The sequence below is a fragment of the Megalopta genalis genome, chromosome 6 (genome assembly GCF_051020955.1).
Source record: "Megalopta genalis isolate 19385.01 chromosome 6, iyMegGena1_principal, whole genome shotgun sequence".
In the NCBI taxonomy this organism is placed as follows: Eukaryota; Metazoa; Arthropoda; class Insecta; order Hymenoptera; family Halictidae; genus Megalopta; species Megalopta genalis.
Window position 1 is genome coordinate 17,981,635 of NC_135018.1, and position 14,778 is coordinate 17,996,412.

A 14,778-nucleotide genomic window follows, 5' to 3' on the forward strand; every position below is an offset into this window, starting at 1 on the left:
CTGTTTGAATCGACGATGGTAATGGTACAAAATTTTAGATATTGACATTCGTTTGAAATTATATATATTTCTATCAATTTGGGCGCGCCGGTCACCGGTGGCCCCCATGACGTCACCGCTAAGTCAACACTATGCCGTCCGGTGGCACCACGCTGGTGCCATGCAAAAACTATCCGTTGTATGCCGGTGTTACCACTTTGGTGCCATTTTAAAAAACTGAAATAACATTTGAACTATATTTCTTGGGTGTTGAAAGGCAGCGAACTAACTATAGCATCGTGCTTATTTAACTAAGAATTAAGTACGAAAATTCTTGGACGACTTATCTTAATTTTAGGAATTTATATCACCGCCATCTTCGAAATTTTTATTAAAATCTAAAATTTCCAAGCTATTATGCCGGCGTCGAACAAAAGAATCGTATCTAAGATCTGCGGACGGCATAGTATTCAAGTGCCGGGTCACCGGTGACCCCCGTGGCATTCAACGTGTTAAGGGCTGAAACAAGAGAATCGTAACACCCATCGTACGGCGAAAATAACAGTTTAACCTGACTTGGATTTGGACAAGTCGCCGTAACAATATATTTAGCGAGAAAAATGGTTTACGATCTAGTCAACGTCATCCAACGAGATATTGGGTTTCCTAAATATTTCGTCTCACAAATCCAGTCAGATGAAACAGAACTCTGGCTGTTAGCTTGTTAACAAGCCTAAAGGATAAACAGGATTTGATCTTCGAAATTTCTGTTAAAATTTAAAATTTCCAAGCTATTATGCCGGCGTCGAATAAAAGAATCGTATCTAAGATCTGCGGACGGCATAGTACTCAAGTATCGGTCACCGGTGACCCCCGTGGCATTCAACGTGTTAAACGAAAGATTCTATGCAACCGACGAATGGGATCGAATCAAGAGAGACGTAACTATTTTCTAACATTTTACGGGCACGGTGATCGATACACGCTACAATGTGTACTTATATTATATCGGTTTATCTACAAGTACGTTGGAAGTCTATTTTTAGATGTCAATATCGATCCTTAATATTTGTTTACATGTGCGTCAGCGTGCACTTAGCAGATCGTAACTAATGCACGGTTCGTATTGATACACTTGCTACGTTCTGATGCAACAGAATCGGTTCGATAGAATATAATCGGTGCGTTGCACTGTTACGCAAATTGGGAGTACACCTTTTAGATTCTGTATTTGTAAATTCGTGTAGCACGTGAATGGATTGAAAATTCGGGATAAAAGTCGAGAAAACGGTCGTTATGGTTTATTAACGCTAAACCTATCGCGGTCGAAGTGATCGCTTTCTTATTTTGCAATCCTGCAAAGTTCCGAGACTCTTTCGTGGAATATTATATATTATTATTATTAAAAAGTTATAAAAGTTATTAAAAGTTATTAGTATTATTTCAAAGTTCCGAGACTCTTTCGCTTGAATATTATATATTATTATTATATTATTAATTTATTTATATTTATTAATTTATCATTATTAATATTATTATTATTATATATATTATCGGTGCAGGTCTTTACAATTTCCAAACCTTTCAAATTCCAAATAAATTCGGTCTTCTCACTTTTGCGAAGCAGTACATGGCCAGTTAGTATTACTGCTCGGCGGGTTCAGTGTTAAGAAAAACGAGAAAGGTAGCGACATGGAAACGGAGCATTGGGCAGTGTATGCGCACGGATTTGTTCTCGATGCTGCGGAGACCCGGTGTGTACTTTTTCCTCGGAGCGATTTCAATCGTATCGTGACCGTGATACAGCAGCCCGGTGCGGCGCTTGGTCGCGAGGGAAACCAACGAAACCAGTGTACAGAGCCGAGAGATACAAACCGAGAGAGCGTCGTGCATGCATTCCAAGCCTATTTAGACTTAGACAACTTGCAGATAACATTCCGAGAAACGATTAATCGCGACCACGGGTGCTCGGCCGAGAGACCGTTTACCGGCGGAGTCCTCGCAGAAAACCGGTATGATATATTCTAGACGCCGCGATGCCGTTTACCATAGAAATTCTTCGATCCGAAAATATCTAACCGAGGAATATCGATAGAAACCGATGAAGCGACTTTATGTAAAATGTTTATTGAATTTCCCACGCCCGAATTTTTACGACGGGATCGAAAAATATATTTACTTTTAAAGTATAAAACCACAATTTCAACGACCACTGTATAATATATAATATGTACAGAAAACCGGTCAAATATCACCGCGGAATTATTCTTGATTTCGAAACGTTTTGTTGAAAAAAAAATCTGTTGTCCAAAATTAGGCGAAGTACTGCAAAACCGCAAAAAAAAAGAAATAGATAATTGGTAATAAATCGAATTTGTATAAAGAGAACTTCAAAAATGATAAACTGAAGCACAATATTCAAATTCGGTACATACACGTATGTAATATATATGTACAACCAGCTTTCCACGTATCATGTCTGAACAGAAATAGCTTAAAACTAATTACATTTTCTTTCGTATCGGGCATATCTCGTTTTTCACTGTATTCGCAATCTATATTTGCCGAACAATTAAAGTACATACTTTAATAAAACAAACTTATCGATTGTAAAACACTGCTAAAAGGATTTGTCGACAAGTTTAACGACGATAATTCATATTTCACGTACGACGGACACCGAGAAAATTACGATCGCCCGTACACTTCGAAGCGACAGTGCATATACTACTTCGACCAGTTTCGCTCTCGCGCCATGCTTGTTTGGGCGTGAACGCATGGTGTCTACGAGTCGATTCAAGTCGGCGCACGAGCATCGTTTGGTCGCGTAAAAATAGAAAAACCGCGACGAGGCGATGCGAGAGGTTCGAAAATAAATTGGAAACGAAGAAAATTCGAACCGGCTCGAACGAAGGAGTGCCGCGGTATCGCGACATATAAAATGAAAGAGACGAAGGCTATTGTGCCGGCCGGTCGCGTTCGGCGGTGCCTGCCTGCCGGCCGGCCGGCATCACGACAGCTGGCTATTGAGGGTAAACTAGATTTTGTTTGCGTATGTGCGCACGTTTTTACGCTCACGTCACGATTAGAAGGGGGGAATCGCGGCGACGGGTTCAATAACGATAACTTTAATAGCAACTGCGGCGCGACGGTTACCGACTACAGTCGAGACTACGATTGTGTCGATTCGACGAGGTAACGCAAAGAAAGAGAATAAGAAGAAGAAGAAGAAGAGATGAACGTTGATACGCTCGTAATCAACGTGACTCGATAAGGGGGGCGAGCACGCCTTCCTTCGCCGACGAATTCGTACCGTCACGGCGGCAAGAGTCCGCGTTCCTCGCGTTATGCTATATACTTATACGCGCCGAGTATACGTATGTACATATTTGAAGTCACAAATGACGTGGCACGGCGATCCGCCGTGCTGGTTCTATACATTGTACGCTGACGTGCTCGCGAACTCGGTACCGCGTATGCAACTTGCGAACGGATTTCCCGTCCGCCGACGTACGCGAACTATATCCGCCGCCGTCGTGTCGCGACCGCGAGCAAATTTCTTTCTCGCTGTCGCGAGAAAAAAGGCGAACGACTTACCCGCACAAATTCGTTTCCTGCTCCTCGGCGGCTTCGACAATTTCTTCGAGCAAAATACGATCCTCACAACCAAACACTGACATATCTCGATGGTCCGTAGCACTAAGAATCCCGCCGCGCGATCCCACGTCTCGGCAGCCGTCGTCGCGGCAGCGAACAAGACGACGAGCTTTTCACACACTCCACCGGAAAACAACGCGCACACCTCACGCCGTTTTGCGACGCGGATACTCGACGGAAACTCCTGATTAAATATTTTCGTTTTCTTTTTTTCGACCGCGATGATGGCACGCACCGAGATTCGTCCACGGGACAGCCACTCCGCGCGGCGCACACACAACGCCCGAACGCGTTTTGTAATGGCGATCTTTGGCGGGAAACAGCTGAGGGCCCCCACAGCGTACCGCGAATCACTCCGCCGCCGGCTTCAGGGCTGTCATAATCTGGGGGTTCGCCAGGCGCCCCCTCCCGAATCACTACTCTTCCACGCGACACCCTTCACTCTCCAGTCCAACTTCTCCTCGAACGATTTGCCCGATTCGAAACACAATTTATTTACTTCGTTTATCGATTTTGCGTCGACGATAGGACCGACGCGGCCAGCCAAGAGTTCTATTTTATCCTGAACGCGATATCCTTCGATGCAAACGTTTACTTAAACGGAACGATCGCGTGGATTCTCTCGGCAAAATGCTCGGTTATGTTTATATAATTCTGCACCGTGCTGGTAAGGCTACACGTCCGAAACGAATCGTCCAATGAATTTTGTTGTCACGGGGAATATTGGTTCACGTACACATGGCGACGGGACCATCACGTGGCGGCACATACTACACGTTATCGTCCGGCACTCTTTATCGATGGAAATAACACTCCCGCACCACACGACGGCAGGATACGAATATGCGTGTACGATCGCGTACGATGAATCGCGTAGCATCAGTTTTCTATTGGTTGAAGAGAAGGAACTGCGACGTGAATCCTCTCGCGGGCACACGGGTTTGTGACGTACGCAAAGATTCACGTTGACGAACGGTCGAGAAACATTCTCTCGACACTCGCGGAAAGTTTAATGTACGCGGTTAGGGTGAACGATACGCGGTACTCTGCCCTGGACAACGACTCTCTTTGGACCAATCCCGCACCAGCTCATCTTCGCTTTCACATCGAGTTTTCGCAATTTTCTGCAGGTAGTTGCGCGCAGGTTGTCCGTCGCTTTCTATCGGATTCACCGATATACCGAGCCGCCTCCTTGGCGAACTATTGTTAGAAATATTTAACGCGTTTCGGGGAACTACTTTCGCGTCGCGTAGGTTTACGCTAGAGGAATGGTGCGGCCGCGCGGGAAACATCTGCCAGCTGGCAGAGGCCCCGCCCATGGAATACGCCAGTCTCCTCACTTCCCCCACCTGCGCGAGTCTAAACCCACACATCGAGCAAGCCGACCATCTGTATGTCTATGACCGCGCGGCATCGGCGCGCACATACACGCGAGACTTCTATCCTGGTCCTTCATCGAGCTCTCCGCGCAATGTTACACGACACGAAAGTTCACAATAAAAATTCGTTGCTTCCCTGCGCGTAGGATATGCACATCTTAACTAGTCTGTCTGTCGCGCATATTCCAACACAAATGCGTCACAAAATGAATGGCAGAAAGGTACCAACGTGACACAGAAGGCAAGCGATTCGGAATGCTGAAAATTCGTTCGTGTCCCGTTTATTGCTCGTTCCATCGAACTCTTTCTTCGAGCAATATCTATTTGTTTCGATTCTCAAATAAAGCGTGAACTATTTGTTATGCGAACGATTCCGAGCGATCCTAATTCATTATGTTCGCTCAGACATCGCATGGTTTTTGATTCTCTAGCTTTGCGGTCTATGCGGCGCTCTTTGCACGATAATATGGTTACTAAAAGAAATATGAAAATTTTTGTTGTAACGTCTATCGATCTAGCTATTCCACGCCAATTTGTTTGTTGTAGTTTTTTTTCTCGTAATGGTTTGTTTGTTCTGTATAGACTTAAGACGTTTCAGCTTTCAAAAGTATCCTCGAATAGTAGCTGCGATCTATCGAAATTGAATTCCATCTTCTTACACCTATCAACGATTAAAAAAATTTTGCTCGTGTACGTTCATGAGTAACTTTCCTTGCTTGAATCAATAAATTGTAGAAAATCTTGCAGTTGATGCCATCTGTCCGTCGATTGTGGTACTCGGTGAAATGAACGGAACGGCAACTGAAATACACTCGGTTGATTTACTATAAACAATGTACTTCCATCATTATTTGCATTTTTTTTTTTACAATGTATGTGAAAAAACATTTATTTTTTTAATCATTCTCTCTTTACTTCTATAAAACAAATATATGATGTGTGACAAACTTACAAATAAAAAGAGAGGAAAAAAAGAGTTGTTTTTCCTTTTAAACTTATCGTTATAGATAAATACTGTTGTGATCATCAACGGCACAGTAGCATTTCGTTTATTTCAATATAGTGACAGGCTAAAAAATAATATTTGGAGACTGTATTCATAGTTACTGTTTGCGGCATTTCTTTAGATGGATAATATATTACATTGTTCAATGTACGAAAGTAGCATAATTAAACGTTTAGAAGGGAAAACTATGAATACGTCTTAAATGCAGTTAAGCAAACCGGAAACAACATATAGGTACATGTATCTCTGTTCGTTATTCATTAATCCGGAAAACCTAGTGGAAATCTAAACAATGGATTTGCGAAAATAGAAGTATAAATTTCATTTGTGCTTAATGCGAACGAATGAGCTATATTTATATAAATGTGAAACAATAAATGATTCTTGTCAGTAACTTCGTGTAAAATGGCCGATGAATATTTTACAATAATATTCGATTTAAAGAAAATTGCAAACATAGTTATTCCATCTTATAGAAACATCCGGTAATTTATGTAGAGACTCGGGCAAACGCGTAGATATTACAACTTATAATCAGATACATAGAATTAACTTTGTTTTTTTAATCATGAAAATTAAATCTGTATAAATGAGTTTTAGATTGGACGTTATCCCATTTTAAATCTAAAACTTAATCGAGTAACATGTAAAAATTTGCTATAATCTGCATCATATTTATGACATTGACATTGTATATTTTTTTTGTACTGATAGTTTGCGATTAGGGTTCCTAAAGCAAAATGCAAATATTCTTTTTAAATTTGTAACTGTAATACTATTTATAATGCCTCCCAATTTGTACACACTAATGGATTAATAAAGGTTGCTATTTTTTTCTTGTGGATCAGTAGTTACAGTTATCTAATATTCCCCGAATTAACAAATTTCATAGACTGTTTGCGTGAAACTGCGTACCAATGCGAATCGAAGGAGATGTTTCATTGTACAAAAAGAAATCTGATATGAATGGCTCGATAAAATATACATAGATTCCTGATCGAATCTTTTGCATCCTACGTTCTAAAAACTAATTACTAAAAAATGTAAGGTACAAATTAGTACCTATTGAGATTCCAAAACATTGAATAAATAAGAAGAGTAACCACGTGACTCCGTCATACTAAAAATAGTAGGTATTTAAACAGCCTAAGACGAATTAGTCTTAGACACTGTCCGACTGGTTTGATTTATTGTAAGTGTTATAAAGCTAGATATAGATACAATAACTGATATGCAAATGCATCAACCACTTTCTAACAGTTATCTTTCTTGTACATTGTAATGACGTTCCCATCAGTTTTCTTTTACTTCAAAAAAAAAATTAACTATACCTAATATTGTGTTAAATGCTATATTTACAAGATTAAAAATCGACTACTTTGTTTTCTTTAATTATGTACATGAGTGTACTGGTTCTTTGTAGCAGAGAGTAAATCAACAAATTTATTAAAACATATAAAACTATTTTAATATCGTGAATTGCATCATTAAGGCAAACGTGATTAGAACTGTAATGAATCGATATCCAAGAGATAGTTTGTACTTTACTATATTTTTACTTTCTATTTTAATAACTGTTTGTCGATTTACTCCCTCGATTTTCGGTTTTAAATTACATGCTTTTAATTCCAGTTTCCTTAAGAAAAAAGAAGGTTGTTAAATATACATTAGTCAATTTTCAAACGTGGTTCATGCATCTGCAGACAATTTCGTGCAACATGAAAGCATGGATTTACAAATATCGGCTCTCCGAAGAAATGTTTGAAGCGAATAACGGAATTCGTCTCTCATATTGACATTTATGAAAATGTATAAATGGTTCATGTATGCAAGCAGTTCCATTAATACCTTCGATCACTGTGTAGTCAATTTTGATTGCTCACTTTTCTGAATATTAGCATTGTACAATACGTGTGATATTACAAATTAATTCGGATCAATTCGTTCTGGAATGTGCCTATTCAGTATAAAGTATTAAAATAATTCTTTTATTATTTTTTTAATACGTTTATCATGATTATAATATATGTCGTGTAATGTATCAATAAATACAAGCACCCATTATTAAGATGTTTATTAAAAGATAATCCAATCCAAAGATATTTATTAAAAAATAATCCAATTAAATACTGTTTCAATGAATTGACAAAATCAAGTTTTTTAGAAACATTTGTTCCGATTTCATGCAAAGTCTGATTTTAAGAAGCTCTCGGTTTGTATTCGTTATTGGTAGTTCTTGTAATTATATCCTCATCATTTAATCATTTCAGGTTACTAATGACCATTATAATCTCTTATTATTGTTCTTATACTACTGTTGTTTAAAAAGGAATAAAAATTGAGTCGTTAAAATCAGATTTTCCGAGGAACAATTCAATTATATCTTGTAATTTCTCTTATTGTCCCCCAAAACGAAATAATCCTTTTGTGTTTAAATTAATGCTGTTATATCTCGACTCGTAATACAATACCTTCATCTTTAACTTTCTCTTTCTTTTTTTATACGTCTATACATACATATATTAGTATATTAATAAAGCATATAACAAACGATGTGTACATGACCATCATTGAACGCGAATTTCATGTTACTTGAATCTACCTGCCTTACCTGTAAATCCATGTTTATTTCTATGCAATGATGGAACTTATTCAGCGTATTAACTACATACTAGCTTTGTTATAATAATTTTTTCATTCCTAATTTCAATCTTTCCTGAGCTGGATTCACTTTGATTTTTAATTGCTGAATAAGATCATATATTTTTAAGGAAGGCCCAACTTTGAAACCTGTCAGGTCTATTATTTGGTCCTTAGTGAGCGTCAACAAAGTTTTCCCATCTATTTTACGTTTACTAAAATTATCGCAATATGTTGCACAATCATTAACACGAAGGAATTGTGCAACATCAAACACATTCCATTCAGATGGCACTAAATCACCAGACTCAGAACTTTTCTGAACACCATCTGCTAGCCTTGGGATGTATTTACTAGAGGCAGACGTCACCTAAGAAACAATTAATGTTGCTAATACATTGCTGGAATTTTAGTATAATTTGATGTATACTTGTCAAAAACTTTATATCAATTAGTATATTCTGAAAATAATATTTATCATTTTTCATGATAACGTAACACGGTAAACCTTACAAAAAAAAAAAAAATTATAGATATTCAGAAGATTAATTGCACATTGAGCCAAAGTATATGTACTTATAGCTACCTTCGTTTTAGTATATTACGGTTATAAAATACGTAGGTATTACTCACATTGATATACGATGTCGCAGTTCTTTCTTTCGGCGGCGGAGGACTTTGTATTTCACTTTGAGTATCATTTAGCGCTTGACCTTGTCCCGTGGTAGGACTGGGTAATGTTTGATCAGGACCAGCAGGCTCTTCTGCCGGCTCCGGTTCTCTATTCCTTTGTTCTGGTAAGCTTTCCACGTCGCGTTCTCTTTCAATCTTTACCCCTTGAGCTGGCTCTAATTCTCGTTCACGTTCACGAGCCATGCTAATACGTTCGCTGTGCCGAGGTAGAATGTTTTTCGCGCAGGATATTTTGCTGCTTTTCTTCAACTTTCTCTTAGCTTTACGTTTAAGGCCTCTTGGTGATTTTACTAAGTATTCAGATGGTAATGTAAATAAAACCAAGGAATCATTAATGTGAAAAATAATTGAAATACATAGCAAACGTTTTTGCTTTTATTTACCAGTAGGACTAGTGTTTTTAGTGAGTACACGGGGCCCTTCTAGTTTATGATCGACCAGATCGCACCACCCAACTGGATAAATGTCGGGACTCTGACAATCTAACCATTGGTCGTACTCGTCTTCCCAACCATCGAAGTGTACTCTTAATAACCTTCCGATCACCCTAGTAATAGTAGCAACGCAAACTAATCTAGGATCCATCAAATCGGCAGCTTCGAGCCTCATTCCCTCAATAAAACCGTGTTGAGGTATTTCCTATAAATGTAACCGTTGTTTAAAGCGAAACATCCATTTTACTTCCATTTAGTCAGTGCATAACGAAATCTGTATGATTACCCTATTAAATAATTGCACAGGAGCCGGTATAGTATTCGTCTCTGTTAAATATGCATCCCATGTGAATGTAGTAGGATCGTAGCCCTTTGGTGGTGTAAGCGGTAAACCATGTTGTGAACAAAATCCGATTGGAAAAATACAAGGTGAACATGAATGATAACAGAACCAATCAGCACCACTCGCATCCTCGTCGTAACTATCTATACGAATCATTATGTAGTCTTCCTTTAAAACTTGCATAACCGTTGCCGCGCATATGGCCGAAAGATTAAGCGGATCAATGGCTTCTATTTTCATTCCTTCCCTGAATGTATAACAGAGGTGCAAATGATGGTTCTTTGGCACATAAAAAAGATCTTCTGTGGAATCGTCTTCGCATAGTTTTGATTTCGAGACACGATCCAAATACTCAGGATACGCATCTAACGTCTGCCCTACCCTCTTGGCCCAGCCAACAGGATGTATAAGGGGAGAATCTTCGTGGCACCAAAAACCATTGTCTTCGGGTGGCGAGTCATAGTATCTTACGTGTAAACGTTTCCCAACAATCTTCTGTATCGTTGCTACTTTTACCTGGGAGATTCTATTTTTATCTACTACCTCCAAATGAAGTCCGCATCTGAAGCGCGACTTCATACTATCGTTAACTTTATTATAAAAATTAGTTGGCAGTGTTCTTGCACCGGTTAAACGTCTCATTAGAAAATCTTTCCAGTCTTTGTATTTGTTAGCAATCGCTGTTAAAAATTATTACAATTAATATAGTTGCCAATTGAAGCGTTTTTGCAGAGATAATCCCTTGATCGAGCTTCGTCGAGAAGTCAATAAATGTTCAGTTCAATTTACTTACTATTAGGTGGAATCAATGGCTTTCCAATTGTTGCACACCAGCCTACTGGATGAATGTCATTCGAGCATAATGATACCCAGAAATCTTTATCAGCGTTAAGTCCGAAACCTTCGTACCTTAATAAAGCTCTGTATCCGGATATACGCAATACGGTAGCGACCCAAAAAGAATCCGGAAAAGCTTCGCATACCTCATCGCAATCTGTGTTCTCAACTTCAACTTTCATACCGACTGTTATATTATCCCATATTTCTGATATAGGAGCCTAAAACAGGAAAGAAACATTGTGACTTCAAAACAATTTAACGTCATATACTATTCTCCCGTTATTCCTGTTTCATTGAAAACTGACATGTTTAAAACAAGATACTGGAGCAGCACAAAATCCAGGTTCCACAAGTTGCGGGGTCCAATCGTAAGAACCTGCCATTTCGGCGGTTCTTTTTCTTCTTACAGGTAAATCTTCTGGCATCACTGGTTCAGATATAACTTTTTCTTTTCCTTCGTCTTTTTCTTTATCTTTTTCTTGTTCAATCTGTTCGTTTACATCGGTTTCTTCATTGACTAAAGTCTAAAAATGAAAATCATTACGATACTCTTTCATAATATTCTTTTGAACAAAACTTACTTGTTTCACTGTATTTGATTCGTTCGGCGATGTAGGATTTACCGATGTAGGTGGTTCTACAGAATGAGATGGACTATACGTAGAATCTGCAGTGGGAGCAGTGTGTTCTGAAGATCTTGCGCACGCTCTACTGCAAAATCTACGTTCTTTTGTGTAAAATGCATGCTTTACGCCAATAGCACCACATTTTTCACACACAGCTGCAATTAATGATTTGATTTGTAAGAAATGTTTGGAAACGTTTAAAAAAAATTTGTTTTTGAATACTTACTTGGAAATATTTGTGAAAAAGTGAACAAACTATCAAAACTTACCTATACCATCTTTACGAATAGGAATAAAGTTTAAATCTGTATGTGGTTGATAAGCAATCGGTGTTTTTAAAACAAGTCCAGGATGTTTTATAGGTTTTATTTTTCTATTACGATTGTCCTGAGTAGTTTGTGTAGCTGCATTAGTTACAACTTGCTCCCTTTCTTCATCGCCCATGTAATCTTCTAACGATAAATAATCTGTCATTTCTTGCCTTTCGGATTGAGAGTCGTACTCCTATTGAAAAAGAAATATAAATAACATTAGAACAGTATGTAAAATACAAATGTAACATAAATGATATCAAATGTAATAAATAAAATGACTTACTTGTTGTATTTCTTGAACATCGACAGCTTCCATAGCTTCGTCCGCTTCTGAACATTCGTTAGAATATTGTGGTGGCAAATATCGTACCATAGTGGGTGCCATTTGATGATTTCTAATGTCCTCGTACGGATTCGAGCCATGGGAGAAAAATGGACTTTCAGCTTGACGGGGATCCAACATTAGTTCATGAGTGGGTTCTCCGTGTACCATCATATCGCCCATCCATACCATCCCTAGTTCTGGTAATCCAGGGATGGAGGCATACACTGAATTCATACAAATATCCATTCCTATATTCACATAATGATTACATTGTTACTTTTAATCAGGCTATGCACGTTAAGGATTTGTTGCGTCGAACAATGCAACCGTTAAATTAAAAGAAAAGTCTGTATGGCACAGAACAAAATAACTTTATTGAAATAAATCGGTTTCGATAAGATTAAAGCACTCGTTGGATGAAGGTGCCCCTCGTACAGGAAGCAAAAATTCCATTTAGGAAATCTACGTAATTCGTGGCATAAGCCACGCAAGACTTTTCAAATCGATGTTATTGTATTCATATGCCATCCTGTATCATCTAACGTATCAAAGAAACTTAATAGAATTTATTTCTCGAAGCGACGCCGAAGCTTTGTAAATCAACATTTATTCAACCTTTTCCACTGGGATACATTTTTCAAGAGGCAATGCTTCTCTTTGCAGATACACCATATCCTGTGTAAAGTATTCAATTCCAGGATCATAAATTACGATGCAATTTAACGCGCGAAGATATCACATAGCGTAGGAAAACAAGTACGAACCATTAGAAGCTTGCACGTCCATGACAAAGCAGGGCTTGGAAACTCCTGTGTATTCAAGTGGCATACAAATTGCTACGCCATCTGATATGAATTTTCATTATTAAATGAAATCGGCGGTATATGCAAAATTCCCAGCGTATTATTTAACAAGATTGATTAACAACGACGATTATTTTAAACGCAATTCGCAAAATCTCGTAGTTGTTACATGAAAATTTGGAGCTTAAAAGGATTGAGTACAAATCTTAACAAGCAGCCAAACAATTCAACGTAAAATGATGTATTTGTTATTTGAATTATAGAACGCCAAAAATGGACCGACAATAATAATTGCCTATCTAAATTCTATATCCTGAGATGCAATTCGAAAACAAGCACTCTCATCTCTCGTCTATAACGTGATGTTTACAAGCATAGATGGCAGTGCCGTCAATGAAAAGTATGTATCTGTGTATCAGCCTTTAATATATTCAAATTCTTTCAAAGTTTCAATGTGTGAACTTGTACTTTCTACAGAAATTAAAAATACATTATGTACTAGAATAATTTGTACAAGCATGGATTTGAAACAAGGACTTGTATGGACAAAATTCTAGCGAACGAAGCCCAGTTCCGCTCATTGGCTCGGCCGTCTCACGACAGCTGTTCTCGCCTCTCATTGGTCACTGTTTTTCGTTAATAACTCGTAAACAAAGCCGCGGATTGCATTTGTGCCAAGGGAAACGTTACGTCAAAGGACCTCAGGAACTTCCTCATTTTCAAGGAGTAACAAAATTTTGGGATATCTTATATAGAATTTTGTCCACCATTCGTTTTTGTCGATGCCACTAAAAGTTCCCTAGTACCTACACCAGCAGAGTTGGGTATTATTTTGATAAAGTAACGATTTAAATATCGATTCGAATAAAAGATATTTTATTTTTATTCGAACGTAAATTTAAATTCGAACGTATTTTTTAAGGACAGCTCTTATGGCTTCTATAAAAACTTTTTCCAAGTTTTCGCGTAAAAAAAGCATTTTTTTACGAGCATTTAATCGTATGCGAATGATTAATTGCATTTATTCGTAGCGTCGAATAAAATTTGCATCTTTTATCTGTATCTTTATTCGAAGCGTGGTCAGTGGATACTCGTACAGTCATAGAGCTGCTCGGTTTCGTTGTTGCGTTTCTCTCTCTGTCATATCTCGTTCTTTTTCTGAAAAATCTGTGCGGCGCTGGTAGCGCAGTAAAATGTTGGTGACATGCACGCCAGCTTAGGTTTAGCTTAGGGAGGAATGGGGAGGAAGAAAATCATGCAGGTGCTCGTGCAGGTGCTGGATGGTGCCGCAGTAGCGGGAGCAGGACGCAAGACGTAGAGAAGTAGGAGTAGAATGAGGATGAATCCTAATATAATAATTCTATATATGTATATATATTTTATTATTATATTTATATATATAATCCTTATAATAATAATATGTTAATAATATGTTATTATGATATAATCCTTATAATAATAATATGAGGATGTCTTAATTTACGTGTCTAGACTCATACGTCACATTGTCAGTTCACTCAACTCGGTATAGCTCCCCAGTCAGCAATTTGCCCTGAATTTGTAATGAATTTGTGCCGAGTACCGAGCCATCTGTTTCCGCAAATCGCCCGAATTTGGCACCAACGTCTTGCCCACGCCAAATCTAGGCCAAACCTTACAGCGCTGCCACATCTGCCACACGAGTGCGACCGACCTGCCCTCTTCAGACGAATACGTTCCGCTACAAGGTGCCGCAAAGA

General features: G+C 38.5%; 2 protein-coding genes across 5 annotated transcripts in view; both read right to left on the reverse strand.

Annotated features, from left to right (window-relative positions):
• The window catches only part of crp (transcription factor cropped), a 216,983-nt gene extending 212,092 nt beyond the window's left edge, over window positions 1-4,891 (reverse strand). The window contains exon 1 of the mRNA XM_076522972.1: window positions 3,577-4,891. Coding sequence (XP_076379087.1) covers window positions 3,577-3,659 — 83 coding nt within the window. The 5' untranslated portion in view covers window positions 3,660-4,891. The remainder of the gene's footprint in view (window positions 1-3,576) is intronic.
• Window positions 4,892-5,831: 940 nt separating this feature from the next.
• Window positions 5,832-13,057, reverse strand: LOC117220715 (polycomb protein Sfmbt). 4 transcript variants are annotated; one of them, XM_033470946.2, is made up of 10 exons: window positions 13,001-13,057; window positions 12,195-12,460; window positions 11,867-12,101; window positions 11,553-11,752; window positions 11,277-11,495; window positions 10,925-11,189; window positions 10,075-10,811; window positions 9,738-9,993; window positions 9,295-9,644; window positions 5,832-9,031 (listed from the first exon to the last, which is right to left on the reverse strand). In XM_033470946.2, the coding sequence occupies exons 1-10, from the start codon at window positions 13,020-13,022 to the stop codon at window positions 8,702-8,704; spliced, it is 2,880 nt and encodes a 959-aa protein (XP_033326837.2). In that variant the 5' UTR covers window positions 13,023-13,057; the 3' UTR covers window positions 5,832-8,701. The 4 variants fall into 4 exon arrangements, with proteins under 4 accessions (XP_033326837.2, XP_033326836.1, XP_033326840.1 ...); XM_033470945.2 differs by having other exon boundaries at window positions 12,195-12,484; window positions 13,001-13,037; XM_033470949.2 differs by lacking the exon at window positions 13,001-13,057 and adding an exon at window positions 12,852-12,994.
• Window positions 13,058-14,778: the final 1,721 nt, after the last annotated feature.